Below are 13,177 nucleotides of genomic sequence, written 5' to 3'. Positions count from 1 at the left end.
AATGCTGGCATTCATGGAAAAATACCATCATGTGTCATACAATTAACTCCTAGACTAGTCCAATAGCATAGGGACTGCAAACTTCCACAGTTGCCAAGAAATGTTTAAAAATAAACTTAATGTTACAACTTCCAAAGATAGACTTTGTTGACACAATAAGCCTACAGCACCCAGTATTCCCAGGCAGTCTCCCATCCAAGTACTAACCAGGCCTGACCCTGCTTAGCTTCCAAGATCAGACAAGATTGAGCACATAACAATTTAGGTTTTACATAATCCTAAATAGAAGAGATGAAAGGCTAAACACTTGTAGGCATCTGTACTGTATTCCGCATGTTTCATGGGAATAGAGAATAGCCTCCTCTCAGCATAGCTGCTAATCCATAGATACCTATCTTCTGCTTCCACAAACTCCCCCCCCCCATCCTGTTGTATTTGCCATATGCTACCACATTTTCCTAACATGCTTGCCCACACACTCAAAGACAGCTGAAACATGCTCAGTACAACTACGGAAACGGCAGCACCTTACTTGGTGCATGGCTTCCACACTTGCTTTCTCTGGGCTATACAGGGAGGTTGTAGTGGACAGAAGAGGAAGATCTCAGTTTAGGTAAATTTGTGAACAGTTTGGAAGACTGCAGTATCTTTTAAATATGAACAATAAAAAGTCTTACTTTTGTAGCACATTTTCCTTCGTTTGAAATTTAAGACTGTGATATTTTTGGAAGCATTTACTGTCATGTTGAGCTGCATTAGTACCGTAACCTCAGAGTCTAGCCTGCCAGTACAAGAGAGATCCACCCGAAACACTAAAGAAAAAAGCCACATATATACATGATTTTTAAAAGTAGGAATATCTTAAGAAAAAAAATGTTCCAATGTTAGGAAAAAGTGTTACATTTTCTCGAGTACACTCACCTGATAAAGTACGAGGGACTTCTCCTTGTACAGAAATATTTACCTGTGGCACATCCATAGCCAGCAGATTATCAACCTGAAACCCCAGTTTATATTCAATCTGTAAGGATATGCAGCAGAAGCAATCACTAAGACATATGTTCACTAATAGGGTACATATTTACACTGCTTCAGAGTTATTAGCAGTGGTACAAATTATCAGAAAATATATCTAGGTAATCAACTAGAATACTGGAATGATCTTAGGGTAAATTCAAATTGCCATGTTATTTACATGCCTCCCAGCCAAGAGAACAGTAAATAAAAATGTTTAGATGCAAGAGCAGTAGCAGTGTGAAGAGATACTAAATCATTCTAGGACAGGGGTGCCCAAACCCTGGCCCTGGGGCCACTTGCGGCCCTTGAGGCCTCTCAATGCGGCCCTCAGGGAGCCCCCAGACTCCAGTGAGCCTCTGGCCCTCCAGAGATTTGTTGGAGCCCACACTGGCCTGATGCAACTGCTCTCAGTGTGAGGGCGACTGTTTGACCTCTTGCGTGAGCTGTGGGATGAGGGCTCCCTCCACTGTTTCACGTCTGTGATGCAGTAGCAGCAGCAAAGGGAAGGCCAGCCTTACTTTGTGCAAAGCCTTTTTATAGGTCTTGAGCTATTGCAAGACCTTCATTCATTCATATAAGTTCATCTTTAATATATTCATTTATGTAAACTTATGTAAATTTATTCAAACTTGAAATGCAAATTAATTCTTTTTTCTCCAGCCCCCGACAGAGAGCTGATGCGGCCCTCCTGCCAAAAACTTTGGACACCCCTGTTCTAGGATATAGGCATGTTCAATACAAAGTGGCTGGGGAAAAAAACCACCACTGCTTTCTGGCAGGAAAAAAAAAAGCATGCAAATACTTCTATGCATACAGGTCTATTTTTCCAAATAGTCTGAATATTTAACAGCTTTAAGCTGGATGCCAATATATCAGTGACTGAATCATACAGAAGGGTAAGATAAATGACAACAATTCCTTTAAAGTGCCCAGTTACTTATCTAACTCATGCCCACACTGATATAATTTTAACCTGCTTGATGTGGTATAAGCAGATATTGGTTACAGAACATTTCCTTTGTTTCAGAACTCAGAACATTAAAAGCATTTGTATTTGTATACATTGGGCATGCTCTCTCTACCTTCATGGTTATCTGGGTTGTGCTGGTCACAATATGGTTTCCATCACCTTCCTAGGTTCTCTCAGTGATTACTAACATATTGGTCCAATTAAGACATCACAGCCAAACCATGTTTCAACACTGCAGTCATATCTTCGGCTTGCACACTTCCTCCTTTCTATTCACATTCCAATCACTTCCTCACACTCTGGTGTTCAGTAAGGTAACTATAATTTTCTATGAAGCTTGAACTATAAAGTGATTACAAACCATAATTTGCCTCTGAATCTGAACCAGAAGCCATGGTTTACAGGCAAGCTATGGTCTGAGCATACCATAGTTCAGCAGTTTTCAAACTGTCGGGGAGAGTTTGAGCCGCTCTAAGTTCTTGCGGGAGCGGAGGGAGGCAACGGAGGTGGGGGGAAGGCAGCAGCGCGATCCCCAGGATCATGCCACTCGGACAGCTGCAGGGGCTTGGGTCCACTAACCCAAGCCTCCTGCAGCCTCCCGGGAGTGCGGGGAGCCCTGCGCAACCTTCTGCTGGGCTCCCCGCAGCTTCATTGCATTCCACTTCCACTTTAGCGGAGGCAGAGTGCAATCACTCCACTTTCGCTTTCAAAGTTGCGGGGAGCCCTGCAGAAGGTCGTGCAGGGCTCCCCGCACTCCCGGGAGGCTGCAGGAGGCTTGGGTTAGTGGACCCAAGCCCCTGCAGCAGTCCGAGCGGTATGATCCTGGGGATCACGCCGCTGCCTCCTCCCTGCCCCTTAAAGGGACAGTGGCCAGGGCCCACAGGCTGGGGGGTCGCGACACCTCAGTCTGAAAAGCCCTGCTATAGTTCATCCCTTTCAGACACCACAGCAAGGTAGAGTTTACAGGAAACAGGGAAACTATGGGAACGAATCTGAAGCCCATTTACTATGGCTGAAACATCTGGTCACAATGCCAGAGCCATGAAAATAAGTTTAGCAACCTCCCTATATTATGCCACCTTTCATCATCTCTTTTCAGTGTTGTCAAAACTTCAAATGACATGTGGCTTTCAAGTTCTGGACTCTTCCAATTCAAAATTCCTGTCAATTATACAAGATAATGCCACAGTTTTATGTCAATTCTTCTTTTCCTTCTGAATACTTTCAATATTGTTGTTTTCCATTCCTGAGTGAACTCAGACTTCCCTTCAAAGATGCAGAGAAATACTCTTCCTCCAAAGAGTATAGACAGTGTACAAGGCAGCATAAAGAGGTTTTTTGCTATTCTGTCCTCAACACAACCACGTTAGGTGACCCTCATTAACCATGGAGGCTTTACTCTGAAAACCCATGTGGACGGGGGAACCATGAGTGGCTTCTAGTTGCATTCTGAAGGCTCTCTGAGGCACGGGGAGGCATCAGTGGATGGTGGGATCCGAGGCCCGCTGTACTAATTCACAAACATAAATACAGTGGTACAACAATGCAAACAGTCCCAAATCTACAATTGTACAGGTCAGTTTGTTATTTTTATCACAATATTTGTACTCTAATGAAGCCTGATTTAAAATTCCAGCAATAAAATGAGCAAAATAAATTCAGTCCATTAGCCATTTGACACACACACACACACACCCCCTATACAATGATCCTTACTGCACTTAATACATAGACGGCAACGAACAGCAGCCATGATGCATCTGAATGTATCACCACAAGCTATGTACATCAGATTATATCAGAAACAAACCACAATGCTGGCACAAATGTTTAGAACCAGAGCACCACACAGATACTTGCACCTATGCAGAAAACTATTACTCACTCATATGGCTTGGCTATTTCCTGCTAATACATTGTATAAAGAAAGTGGTCAACGTTATTAAAAGCTGAAGTTAAGGTTACAACATGCTAGCCCAGCTGTAGCTGTACAGCCCCGTTGATAAATTGAACACAACTACTTTATGATTAGCTATTCTGATGGAACTTTAGTCATGGTTCTTCCTCCCTAGCCATCCCTTCCATTAGTACACAATGAATAATTCAACTAGTTATAACATAAAAAAAGATGATGCTTACCTTGGCCTTAGCGTGCCAACTGAAATGGAGGGTGCTTGCCTCATTTGGTACAAGAAGATTGAAGGACAAAGCATAGTGATTGATAAGATCATTCCTCACATAATAAAGTTCTGCATCAATACCTAGAACATTTTAACACAGGAAAAACAAAGTGAAAAGCTAATCTACAGCCACAGGCAACTCTGAATACAACAAAGACTACAGCGGTGCTTGTTTAGGGGGAGATCAAAGATTTAGCACAAACATCAAGATATGTATATAAATCAAGCAGCACTTCAGTCAATATTGTGAGCACCAAAGGTTGCAGAAAAAAAGCAATTCTAGCAACAGTGAAGGAATCTACACAAGTTCATGATCCTTTTCTCTTCAACTAAGCAAAATTACATTTGTAACTTGAAGCTCAAACTCACATGTAAAATTTCAACTAGGTTGAATGTTTTAAGAGAGTTTTTGACAGTTTGCGGCAACGCTGAACTTATGGCTCATGATAATTTCTCTGTGCTGGTTGAATGAAGCTAGCTCATTTAAAATACAAACGACGTAGAACAGAACTAAATATGTTCTGTTAGAACATAACAGAAATTGCCAAAAATATGCATGATCAACTAAACTCCTTTCCTGTGCAGATTCTTTAGTCACATTTTTAGCATACAATGAACTCTCAATTTAATGGACCATGGATTGGCAGTGATGACCATTCATTAAATCTGGACACTGCTTCCCACATTAGTCCATTAAATGCCACCTTAAGAGAATTCCCTCAGCACTGTTGCTCCACTCTCCTCCAGGACACTCTAGGAATGGAAACATTCCTAATAAACCCTGGTGGAGCAGAAAGAGTTCATTAAGGTAGGTTCATGTCATTATTATGTCACTGTGGACATCAGAAAGCAGACATAGACTGTGATTTTGCTGAACTGAGGTCCATTAAATTGAAGGTTTACTGTACTATTATGTTTCCTATTAAAAACCATTTTCTCAACAGAGCCAGAGACTGGATTACCATTTAATTTTACAAGACTAATTTTTCTTCTCACCAAGGAATTTAAACTAATGTGCTACTTGTCTTAAATCATATGGACGGCATGTTCAGTTCCACTGCCCTATCCAGGTCACAATAACTCATAAAATCCCAAGCACAGGGGATGGAATATCATCACTTCCCAAATCCTAACAGATCTTTCAAACAAAATGGAGGGCCTAAAGTAAGTTGTGTTTGTGCACTTGTTAGAACCATGAGTTGAGACCTAAAATAAAGCTCAGGATTAACAGCCTTACTTTTGCATGTATTCGTCATTTTGTATGATTTGATAGTTTCTGCTGACAGCAATTGCTTAAGGCAGTTAAAACTATCTTAGATTACCTGCAATCCATAGAAAAAGTGCATATGCTTTGCTTATTTTTGTAGTTACTTCAGTAATGTCTTGACCATGAATGAGATAAGATTAGCTCTTCAGAACAATAATTTTAATTGAGAAGCTTTTGGTTTTGCATGGTATGATGTTTTAAGTGTGGTTAGCGTCATATTTTTTATATTTATCTGTAATTTAAAACTAGAGGATTAATGAAAAGGAGCTTCATTCAAAGTCAGAGAGGTGAAAATAGGGGTGGATGAGCCCTGGGGCTTACACAAAGTATCTTAACTATACTAGGATGGCTAATTGTGGGAAGCTGTCAGATGTCGGAGCAGTTAACCCTATCTCCTGCTGCTGGAATCAAGCTGCAAGTGTTCTTTCAAGAGGCATATTTCATTATTTTTTATTCAGACTGCTCCTGAGCTGAGGTTAAAGCAGATTCTCACACAAGAGTTGCAGCTTAGAAAGCACTAAATTCTTATGCTGCTCTCCCAGAGAACTCTTAGGTTTGCTTCAGAGTGACACAAGAGCTCCTACAACTTGTGATGACAAAAAAAGCACAAATGAAAGAAAATTTTAAGCAAAGTCCCTGCTCAAGTCCACTTACACATTCTCATTTATAGTTCACCTGCCTCCGTGTGCAATACAAGTGCATGCACCCCAGTTTGAACTACAAATGAGTTTAAGAAATGTCTGTAATTGTTAGCTGAATTATAGTATAATGCATATAACATATAAGAAATGTGTTAATTGGTACAGCTCTATTTCAACACAGAGATTCTGCCTTGGACCACTGAAATTCTTTCATAATCAAGTTATTTTCACAGAAGAAAGCATAAATCCATTACTGCTTCTAGACCAGGGGTGCTCAATAGGTGGATCGCGATCTACCGGTAGATCGCAAGGCAAAATGAGTAGATCGCAGAGCCCTGTCTCCAAACTGTTAATATGTTAGTTTCGTCTAGTGACTAAACGAAACTGACATATTTAGCTGACACTAAACTGACACTTTAGCTCCTCTTCAGGCATGCAGCAACAAAACTGATGAAACTGACTAGACTCCAGCAGGGGCTCCATACATTAAAGGGGGTGTCTGTCAGACGCTTCCTTCCCCCCTGGTAGATCTCCGGGCCTTGCTGGGTTTCAAAGGTAGCTCTCGAGCCAAAAAAGTGTGAGCACCCCTGTTCTAGACTTTTCCTTTCTACACACTGGCTTCAATGTACTGGCTTTCAGTCTACCATGTAAGGTCAAGGAACAAAGTCATTGGTCTAAGTGCTGGACACCAAAAAATTTTATGATATTTTACCCCCCCCCCAAAAAAATCCCCACACAAACCAACCAGCTTGATTTGATATGTGACTATTTTTTCAGCCCTTCAATTCACAACAGAGGACAAGATTACAGAACTACTTGAAACTAATTTTCAAGAAGCAAACCTTACCAAACATGCTTTTCCAGAAAAGGCAAGGTCAAGGAACACGTTGACAAAAATGTAAGGACCCAATTAAAATGTAAGGCCACACCTGGAGTATTGTGTCCAGTTCTGGTCGCCGCATCTCAAAAAAGACATAGTGGAAATGGAAAAGGTGCAAAAGAGAGCGACTAAGATGATTACGGGGCTGGGGCACCTTCCTTATGAGGAAAGGCTACGCCGTTTGGGCCTCTTCAGCCTAGAAAAGAGACGCTTGAGGGGGGACATGATTGAGACATACAAAATTATGCAGGGGATGGACAGAGTGGATAGGGAGATGCTCTTTACACTCTCACATAATACCAGAACAAGGGGACATCCACTAAAATTGAGTGTTGGGCGGGTTAGGACAGACAAAAGAAAATATTTCTTTACTCAGCGCGTGGTCGGTCTGTGGAACTCCTTGCCACAGGATGTGGTGCTGGCGTCTAGCTTAGACGCCTTTAAAAGGGGATTGGACGAGTTTCTGGAGGAAAAATCCATTATGGGGTACAAGCCATGATGTGTATGCGCAACCTCCTGATTTTAGGAATGGGTTAAGTCAGAATGCCAGATGTAGGGGAGAGCACCAGGATGAGGTCTCTTGTTATCTGGTGTGCTCCCTGGGGCATTTGGTGGGCCGCTGTGAGATACAGGAAGCTGGACTAGATGGGCCTATGGCCTGATCCAGTGGGGCTGTTCTTATGTTCTTATGTTCTTAATTCTACCTATTTGAGAAGCAGAGGTTTGTAGTGGTCACTTAAACAATTTGCATGGTGTACAAAGATTCTGAACCTGGACCCTCAAATATCTGGCCTTTGATGACTATTTGGAGGATAAGGAATACTACAACAGAAAAAGCCAGTTCTAAAAAAAGTTACGATCAGAAGCAAGACGTGAACAAAGAATTACCCACCAATAAAATACAAAACTGGTTGTATTTTACTCAATTGGCTTTTAAAATATTATTCAAAATCCACAAAAATTCTCTTAAAATTATTTTGATTAATTGTCTCCAATATGCAAACTCATATACATAGAGAGGGTAAAGCTTAGGGGTCTAGTCTTTCATTACTAAATCTTACCTAGCTTAAAGCAAACCACATGACGAGGTTTGCTTTTTTGCTTTATATTTTATTTTAAGAGGAAACACTCTGTTTTGCCCAGACAAATCCTAAATCACATTAACATATCTTTGTGCTCCACATTTGGACACAAACCAGAGAGAATAAATTAAATCAAGCATAGGACAAGGTAGACCTTATGCAATACTACAGAGACACAAGGTCATTCTTTAAAATATTTTAACACAACATGTTCTGAAGCATAATCAAGGAGAGGCAGGGATTTTATTCTTAGTAATGAAAGCTGCTGGGGAACTCTTGTGTTTCATTGCAAAACTGGATCATGTCACTCTAGAAGTCTTGACAAAACAGGGTTTTTCAAAGGGGCTCTTGCATAAAAGCAGTCTGGCTACAACTCCATAGAGTTTTAGAAAGTAGGAAAAAGGCTCTCCTCAATTAGCATGGGAAAGTGATTTTTGTTTATTTCAGAGGGTCTCTCTTAAGAGTTTTCCTCTTTGAGGAACAAAACAGACAATAACTGGACCTCATTTACTAAATCTTTAACAGGTTTTAAATCACATACACAATTGTAGTATTTTCATCTTTATATTTTAAGTGTGTTCTCATAAGAGATTGCAAATTCAGAAATTTATTGAATGCTGTTTGCATCTTATTTATTTTGTTAATAAATGGGTAACATTTTAAGTCAGAAGTATTATGCCAGGAATTGACTGCCACTAATTCAGATGAATTTTTGTACAGAAGTTCTTATAAGTGGGTTACAGTATGGCGATGACAGGGAAACATACGCTTTATACTTAACCAGGTGCATTCACTAAACATACACAAAATTTTCACTACTGAATATTTTTTCCTTTGACTTGGACCACAACAGATATGCACACCAACAGAGATCTTCCACTTCTAAAGTGTTCTCAGCGATATTCTGCTAGAGTTCACTTCTTCTCACAATACAGCAACATAAATTGAACTTTAATGCAGTCAAGAAAACTACACATACTACTTGCAAAACAAGGATCTTCTCCATCTTCTTTTTTAACCCAGTACACAAATGCATTTGATAGTACAAAGGGCATAATTAGGACAGCCCTTTTGGAGAATCCTAGTCCCTTCCACACACTGAAACAGAGGCAGCTTCCATTTTAGGGATTTAATCTTGTCTCTATTTTAAAGAGCAATATAGCCTTAGCGCAGATTCAACATATCTAACACAGGCCAGATACGAAGGACTGGACATTCGAAGTAGACTTGCTTGCATACTTTTAACCTTTCCTAATATCCATAATTATCAAAGACTATCCCTCTTTCTGCATAAAATTAACCATGCGCAATTCACCTGTTCTCTCATCCTGGACATGCGCACAAAGATCCATTTCTAAGAAACACATAATAAGCAAGGGCTTGATACAATTGACAGGGCTTGATACAATTTGATGGACAGGCAAAACTACAACCAAGCAATAACATAAATGAAAAGATGTTTTATGCCAAATGATTAAATTATGCGTGGTAAGCAACCATTCTCCGGGAAAGCAACTCACAGCTTTAGTTCAGCAATCAGATCACTGGCCTCATAGATTTTATGGAACAGTTAACAGGCACATACCATACAGATTATATAGGTAAATTATCAAGTACTAATACCATACTATTTGACCATATTACTGTTAATCAAACATGCATGTGACCCTTGTTTTACATAATGCTGACCTCTGCAGTAACCGTCCTTTGCCTCTCTATCTCCAAAATCACCCATTGTTCAGAAATGACCTCCAGAACCCTATTGATGTGCCCCAAACATAACGTATCTTTCTACTAATATCGATATGGTTCCATTCAGCTAGATTCACACAGTTAAACAACAGACAAGGTCAAAACCTATTTCCAAGTATCTTTAGCTAAACAATTATCTTTTCTAATTTGTAACAAGAAAATGCTTATACACAGAGGCTACTTGGATTTTACAATACAATGGTGAAACTTGTGATATATCATACAAGATATACGCATACATGAGACAGCTTAGGGTTGCTGATGGTCACAATATAGGTTCTGGGACTTCAATTTCTTGACACACACACCCCACGCAGTTGCCCCTAGTCCGCTGTTGCCATCACGTTGTAGCAGAGATGAGGGAAAGCCTCTTACCATGCTTTGTTGTGCATTTTTTAGATGCCTTTAAGAGGGGATTGGGCAAATTTCTGGAGGAAAAGTTCATTATGGGTTACAAGTCATAGTAGGTATGTACAAGCTCTTGGTTTTAGAGGCAGGCTGCCTCTGATGTAGGGGACGGCACCATGATGCAGGTTGTTTCTGTTGACTTGTGTGTTCCCTGGGGCATTTGGTGGGCCACTGTGAGATACAGGAAGTTGGACTAGATGGGCCTTTGGCCTGATCCAGCGAGGCTCTTCTTATGTTCTTATGACTTGGATTTATTTAAAGAGACTGCATGAATGAAGAGGGTCCCTCATGCGGTCCCTATAAATAAAACCAGGAGTCCTACAGTTCTGGGTCTTCAAGAGCTATGCAACAGAGACTATAAGGAAAGGGATGTTTAAAAAAAAAAGTGATCAATGCAGCTCATATGAATGACATGTTAGGAGGAGGTGGCAGCAGATTTGGGGCGAAGGGCCCCCTGAATCCATCACCCCTTACCATTTGCTTCAGTCACAAGCCACATCAGGTCAGCCATGCGAGAAGGTAAAATCAACATAGACTGCAACTTTCTCCCCTCACTTGATGCAATCTTGTACCAGCAGATCAATTTGCTCACAAATTGTTTCTTCAGGTCTTAAACTATATTGAATATTAAAAACCATCCTGAAGGCTTTTCCCAAGAAAACTGAGACAATACTACCTCTTGAGCTGGCCATCGTTGCTTTTATCTTGGAGTAGGTAAAATAAATAATCTCTTAAACACCACCACTACCCATAAGTACCAATACTCAGGAAATTTGTTTCATGAAGCTACCATGTAAACTAACTTCTAGCTGTGTTTATCCAGAACCCTCACACAATAGTTAAATATTAGAAAAACTTGACCACAAAAAAAGCTTGGAGGGGCTCACTAGCAGGAGGTTTGAGAACTTTTGGCATAGACAAGAAATGCAACAGATGTAAAAACTCAATGACATTAATGAACATACAAAACACATGAGACCAGAAACCAGTGTAGTTACAGCTTTTGCTTCCAGTTGCAAGTTGTGACCAAAGTGTCTGCTGTAACAGCACACAGCTATTAAAATTGTGTAGAAAAAAACCTCCTGGCTCTAACCCCTGGTTAAACAAATTCACAGGTAGTTAATTCCAGGTACTATTTTTACATTGATTCAGATAAAAAGTGGGAACACTTTGTCATGTATTATACTGCTCTAAGTTGCTCCTTTCCTGGAAGTCTTACTCTGCCTGTAGGCATTTCAACAAACAATTTCTCTGTGTTATAAGCATGCCAATTCAACACACCCAACAAAAATAACTGCATGAGAACTGTGCTGATCTACAGAGTCCAAATTAAAACTGAGGGAACCAGCACAGGTGGCACAATCCAGACAGAATACAGGCATCCCCCCCATATCCAGTATCTGCAGATTCAGTTATCCGCAGATCTTAGATGCTTCTTCAAGCATCTAGGAACTAGAGAAATGTTTTTTTTTTTTTTTTTTTTTTTTACAGAATGCTACAAACATGAAAGCTTATAGTGCATGCAGGCACGCTGCAGGCAGCATGAGCACACGAAGAGATTAGATTCAATCCTTAACAGGAATCAAGCAACTAACTTCCCACTTTCTGTTATTATCCAATCTAGTCTCTTCAAGCATTCAGGCTGCCTGCACACACTATAAACTTGTATACTTATAGTGTCCTGTAAAACAAGCACATCGCCCTAGTACGCGACATTAATGGGAATTACTAAACAGCATTAATGGGAGTGGGGGGTACAAAGATAGGTTTTGCCCATATCTGCAGTTTCCGTACCCACAGAGGACCCTGGCATAGATCCCCTCGGGATACTGGGGGACCCCCTACTGTGGCAGGTTTACTGAGAATATGTGTATGATTTGTGGGGAAATGTGTTTTTTGTGCCTCTTCATAAAAGCCTCGGTGCAAAAAGCATTTTATTATAATAGGAAAAAAAAACACCATAAACAAATACTGAAGACCTCAATTTTAATAAATATATATTTATTTCTTCTAAAAGGCAAAGACTTGCCAAATGTAGGTCACAATAAAAAAGAGCATTAAAAGAAAAAAGTTCCAAACATCCAAATCCTGGCCGCTAAAAAGACAAGCTGCACTGACAACAGAAGAAACAAGCTGCTGTGGTAAACAGCAAAGAAACTCTAGCCACACATCCAGTTCTTCTTGTGCATTCAGCTTCTTTGGATTACAGCCATAACCATCCAAATATGTTGACTTCTAGCAAAATAAAACCTTTAAACTGTATTTGGCCCTATTTTTTTGCTAACTATACAGTCAGAAGAATCAAGTTACAACATTTAGGGTGCAATCCTAACCAACTTTCCAGCACTGGCATAGCTGTGCCAGTGGGACATCTGCTGCATCCTGCAGTTGGAGGGCAGTCATGAAGGCCTCCTCAAGGTAGGGCAATGTTTGTTCCCTTACCTCGGAGTTGCATTGCCCTTATGTCAGTGCTGGGAAGTTGGTTAGGATTGCAGCTTTAATTATATAGTTTGGACTCAGTTTCTGCACACATCCATGGCAGTTAATTTCAATTTGAATGAAACTTGCTTCTGAATGATACATTTAGGACTGAAGTGGCAAGATGTTCAATTATTCCTAATTCTACTTTTTTAATGACTACAATGAAACAGAGCGAGGTCAAAATATGACACGCTGAGGTCTATGGCAAGAAGTACCATATATTCTCATAGATAAGTTGAGGCCAAGTTTTAAGCCAAAAATCATAGAATTTGCTACAATCCATGAATAAGTCAAGGGTACAAGTTAGGGCTGTATGAAATTCTTCGGAAATGACTTACCAGTAATTGTTCTGAGGCAGCAACAGAAAGCCAAAGAAGGGAAAAAAATAATAGGAGCCATTTTACCTTCTTCTCTCAGGAAGGGAGATGAAGGTACTTATGGGAGTTGAAACCTCTGAAGAATACAGTACAGTACTTCCATAGCAGAAGCCCTCATAAAG

The 13,177-nt window shown here is 40.3% G+C and overlaps 1 protein-coding gene across 6 annotated transcripts in view; it reads right to left on the bottom strand.

The window, feature by feature from the left end:
* Positions 1-13,177, bottom strand: part of RYK (receptor like tyrosine kinase) — a 48,302-nt gene that overhangs the window by 27,936 nt on the left and 7,189 nt on the right. For 5 of the 6 annotated variants that reach the window (XM_066619561.1, XM_066619563.1, XM_066619565.1 and 2 more), the window contains exons 2-4: positions 4,127-4,248; positions 922-1,021; positions 678-812 (exon numbers count right to left, since the gene is read on the bottom strand). In XM_066619561.1, coding sequence (XP_066475658.1) covers positions 678-812; positions 922-1,021; positions 4,127-4,248 — 357 coding nt within the window. The remainder of the gene's footprint in view (positions 1-677; positions 813-921; positions 1,022-4,126; positions 4,249-13,177) is intronic. The other variant, XM_066619568.1, reaches the window with a different exon arrangement.

Source organism: Tiliqua scincoides, chromosome 3, assembly GCF_035046505.1.
Source record: "Tiliqua scincoides isolate rTilSci1 chromosome 3, rTilSci1.hap2, whole genome shotgun sequence".
In the NCBI taxonomy this organism is placed as follows: domain Eukaryota; kingdom Metazoa; phylum Chordata; class Lepidosauria; order Squamata; family Scincidae; genus Tiliqua; species Tiliqua scincoides.
The sequence above is the reverse complement of the archived record's forward strand: the minus strand, read 5'-3'. Positions and strand labels throughout refer to the sequence as shown.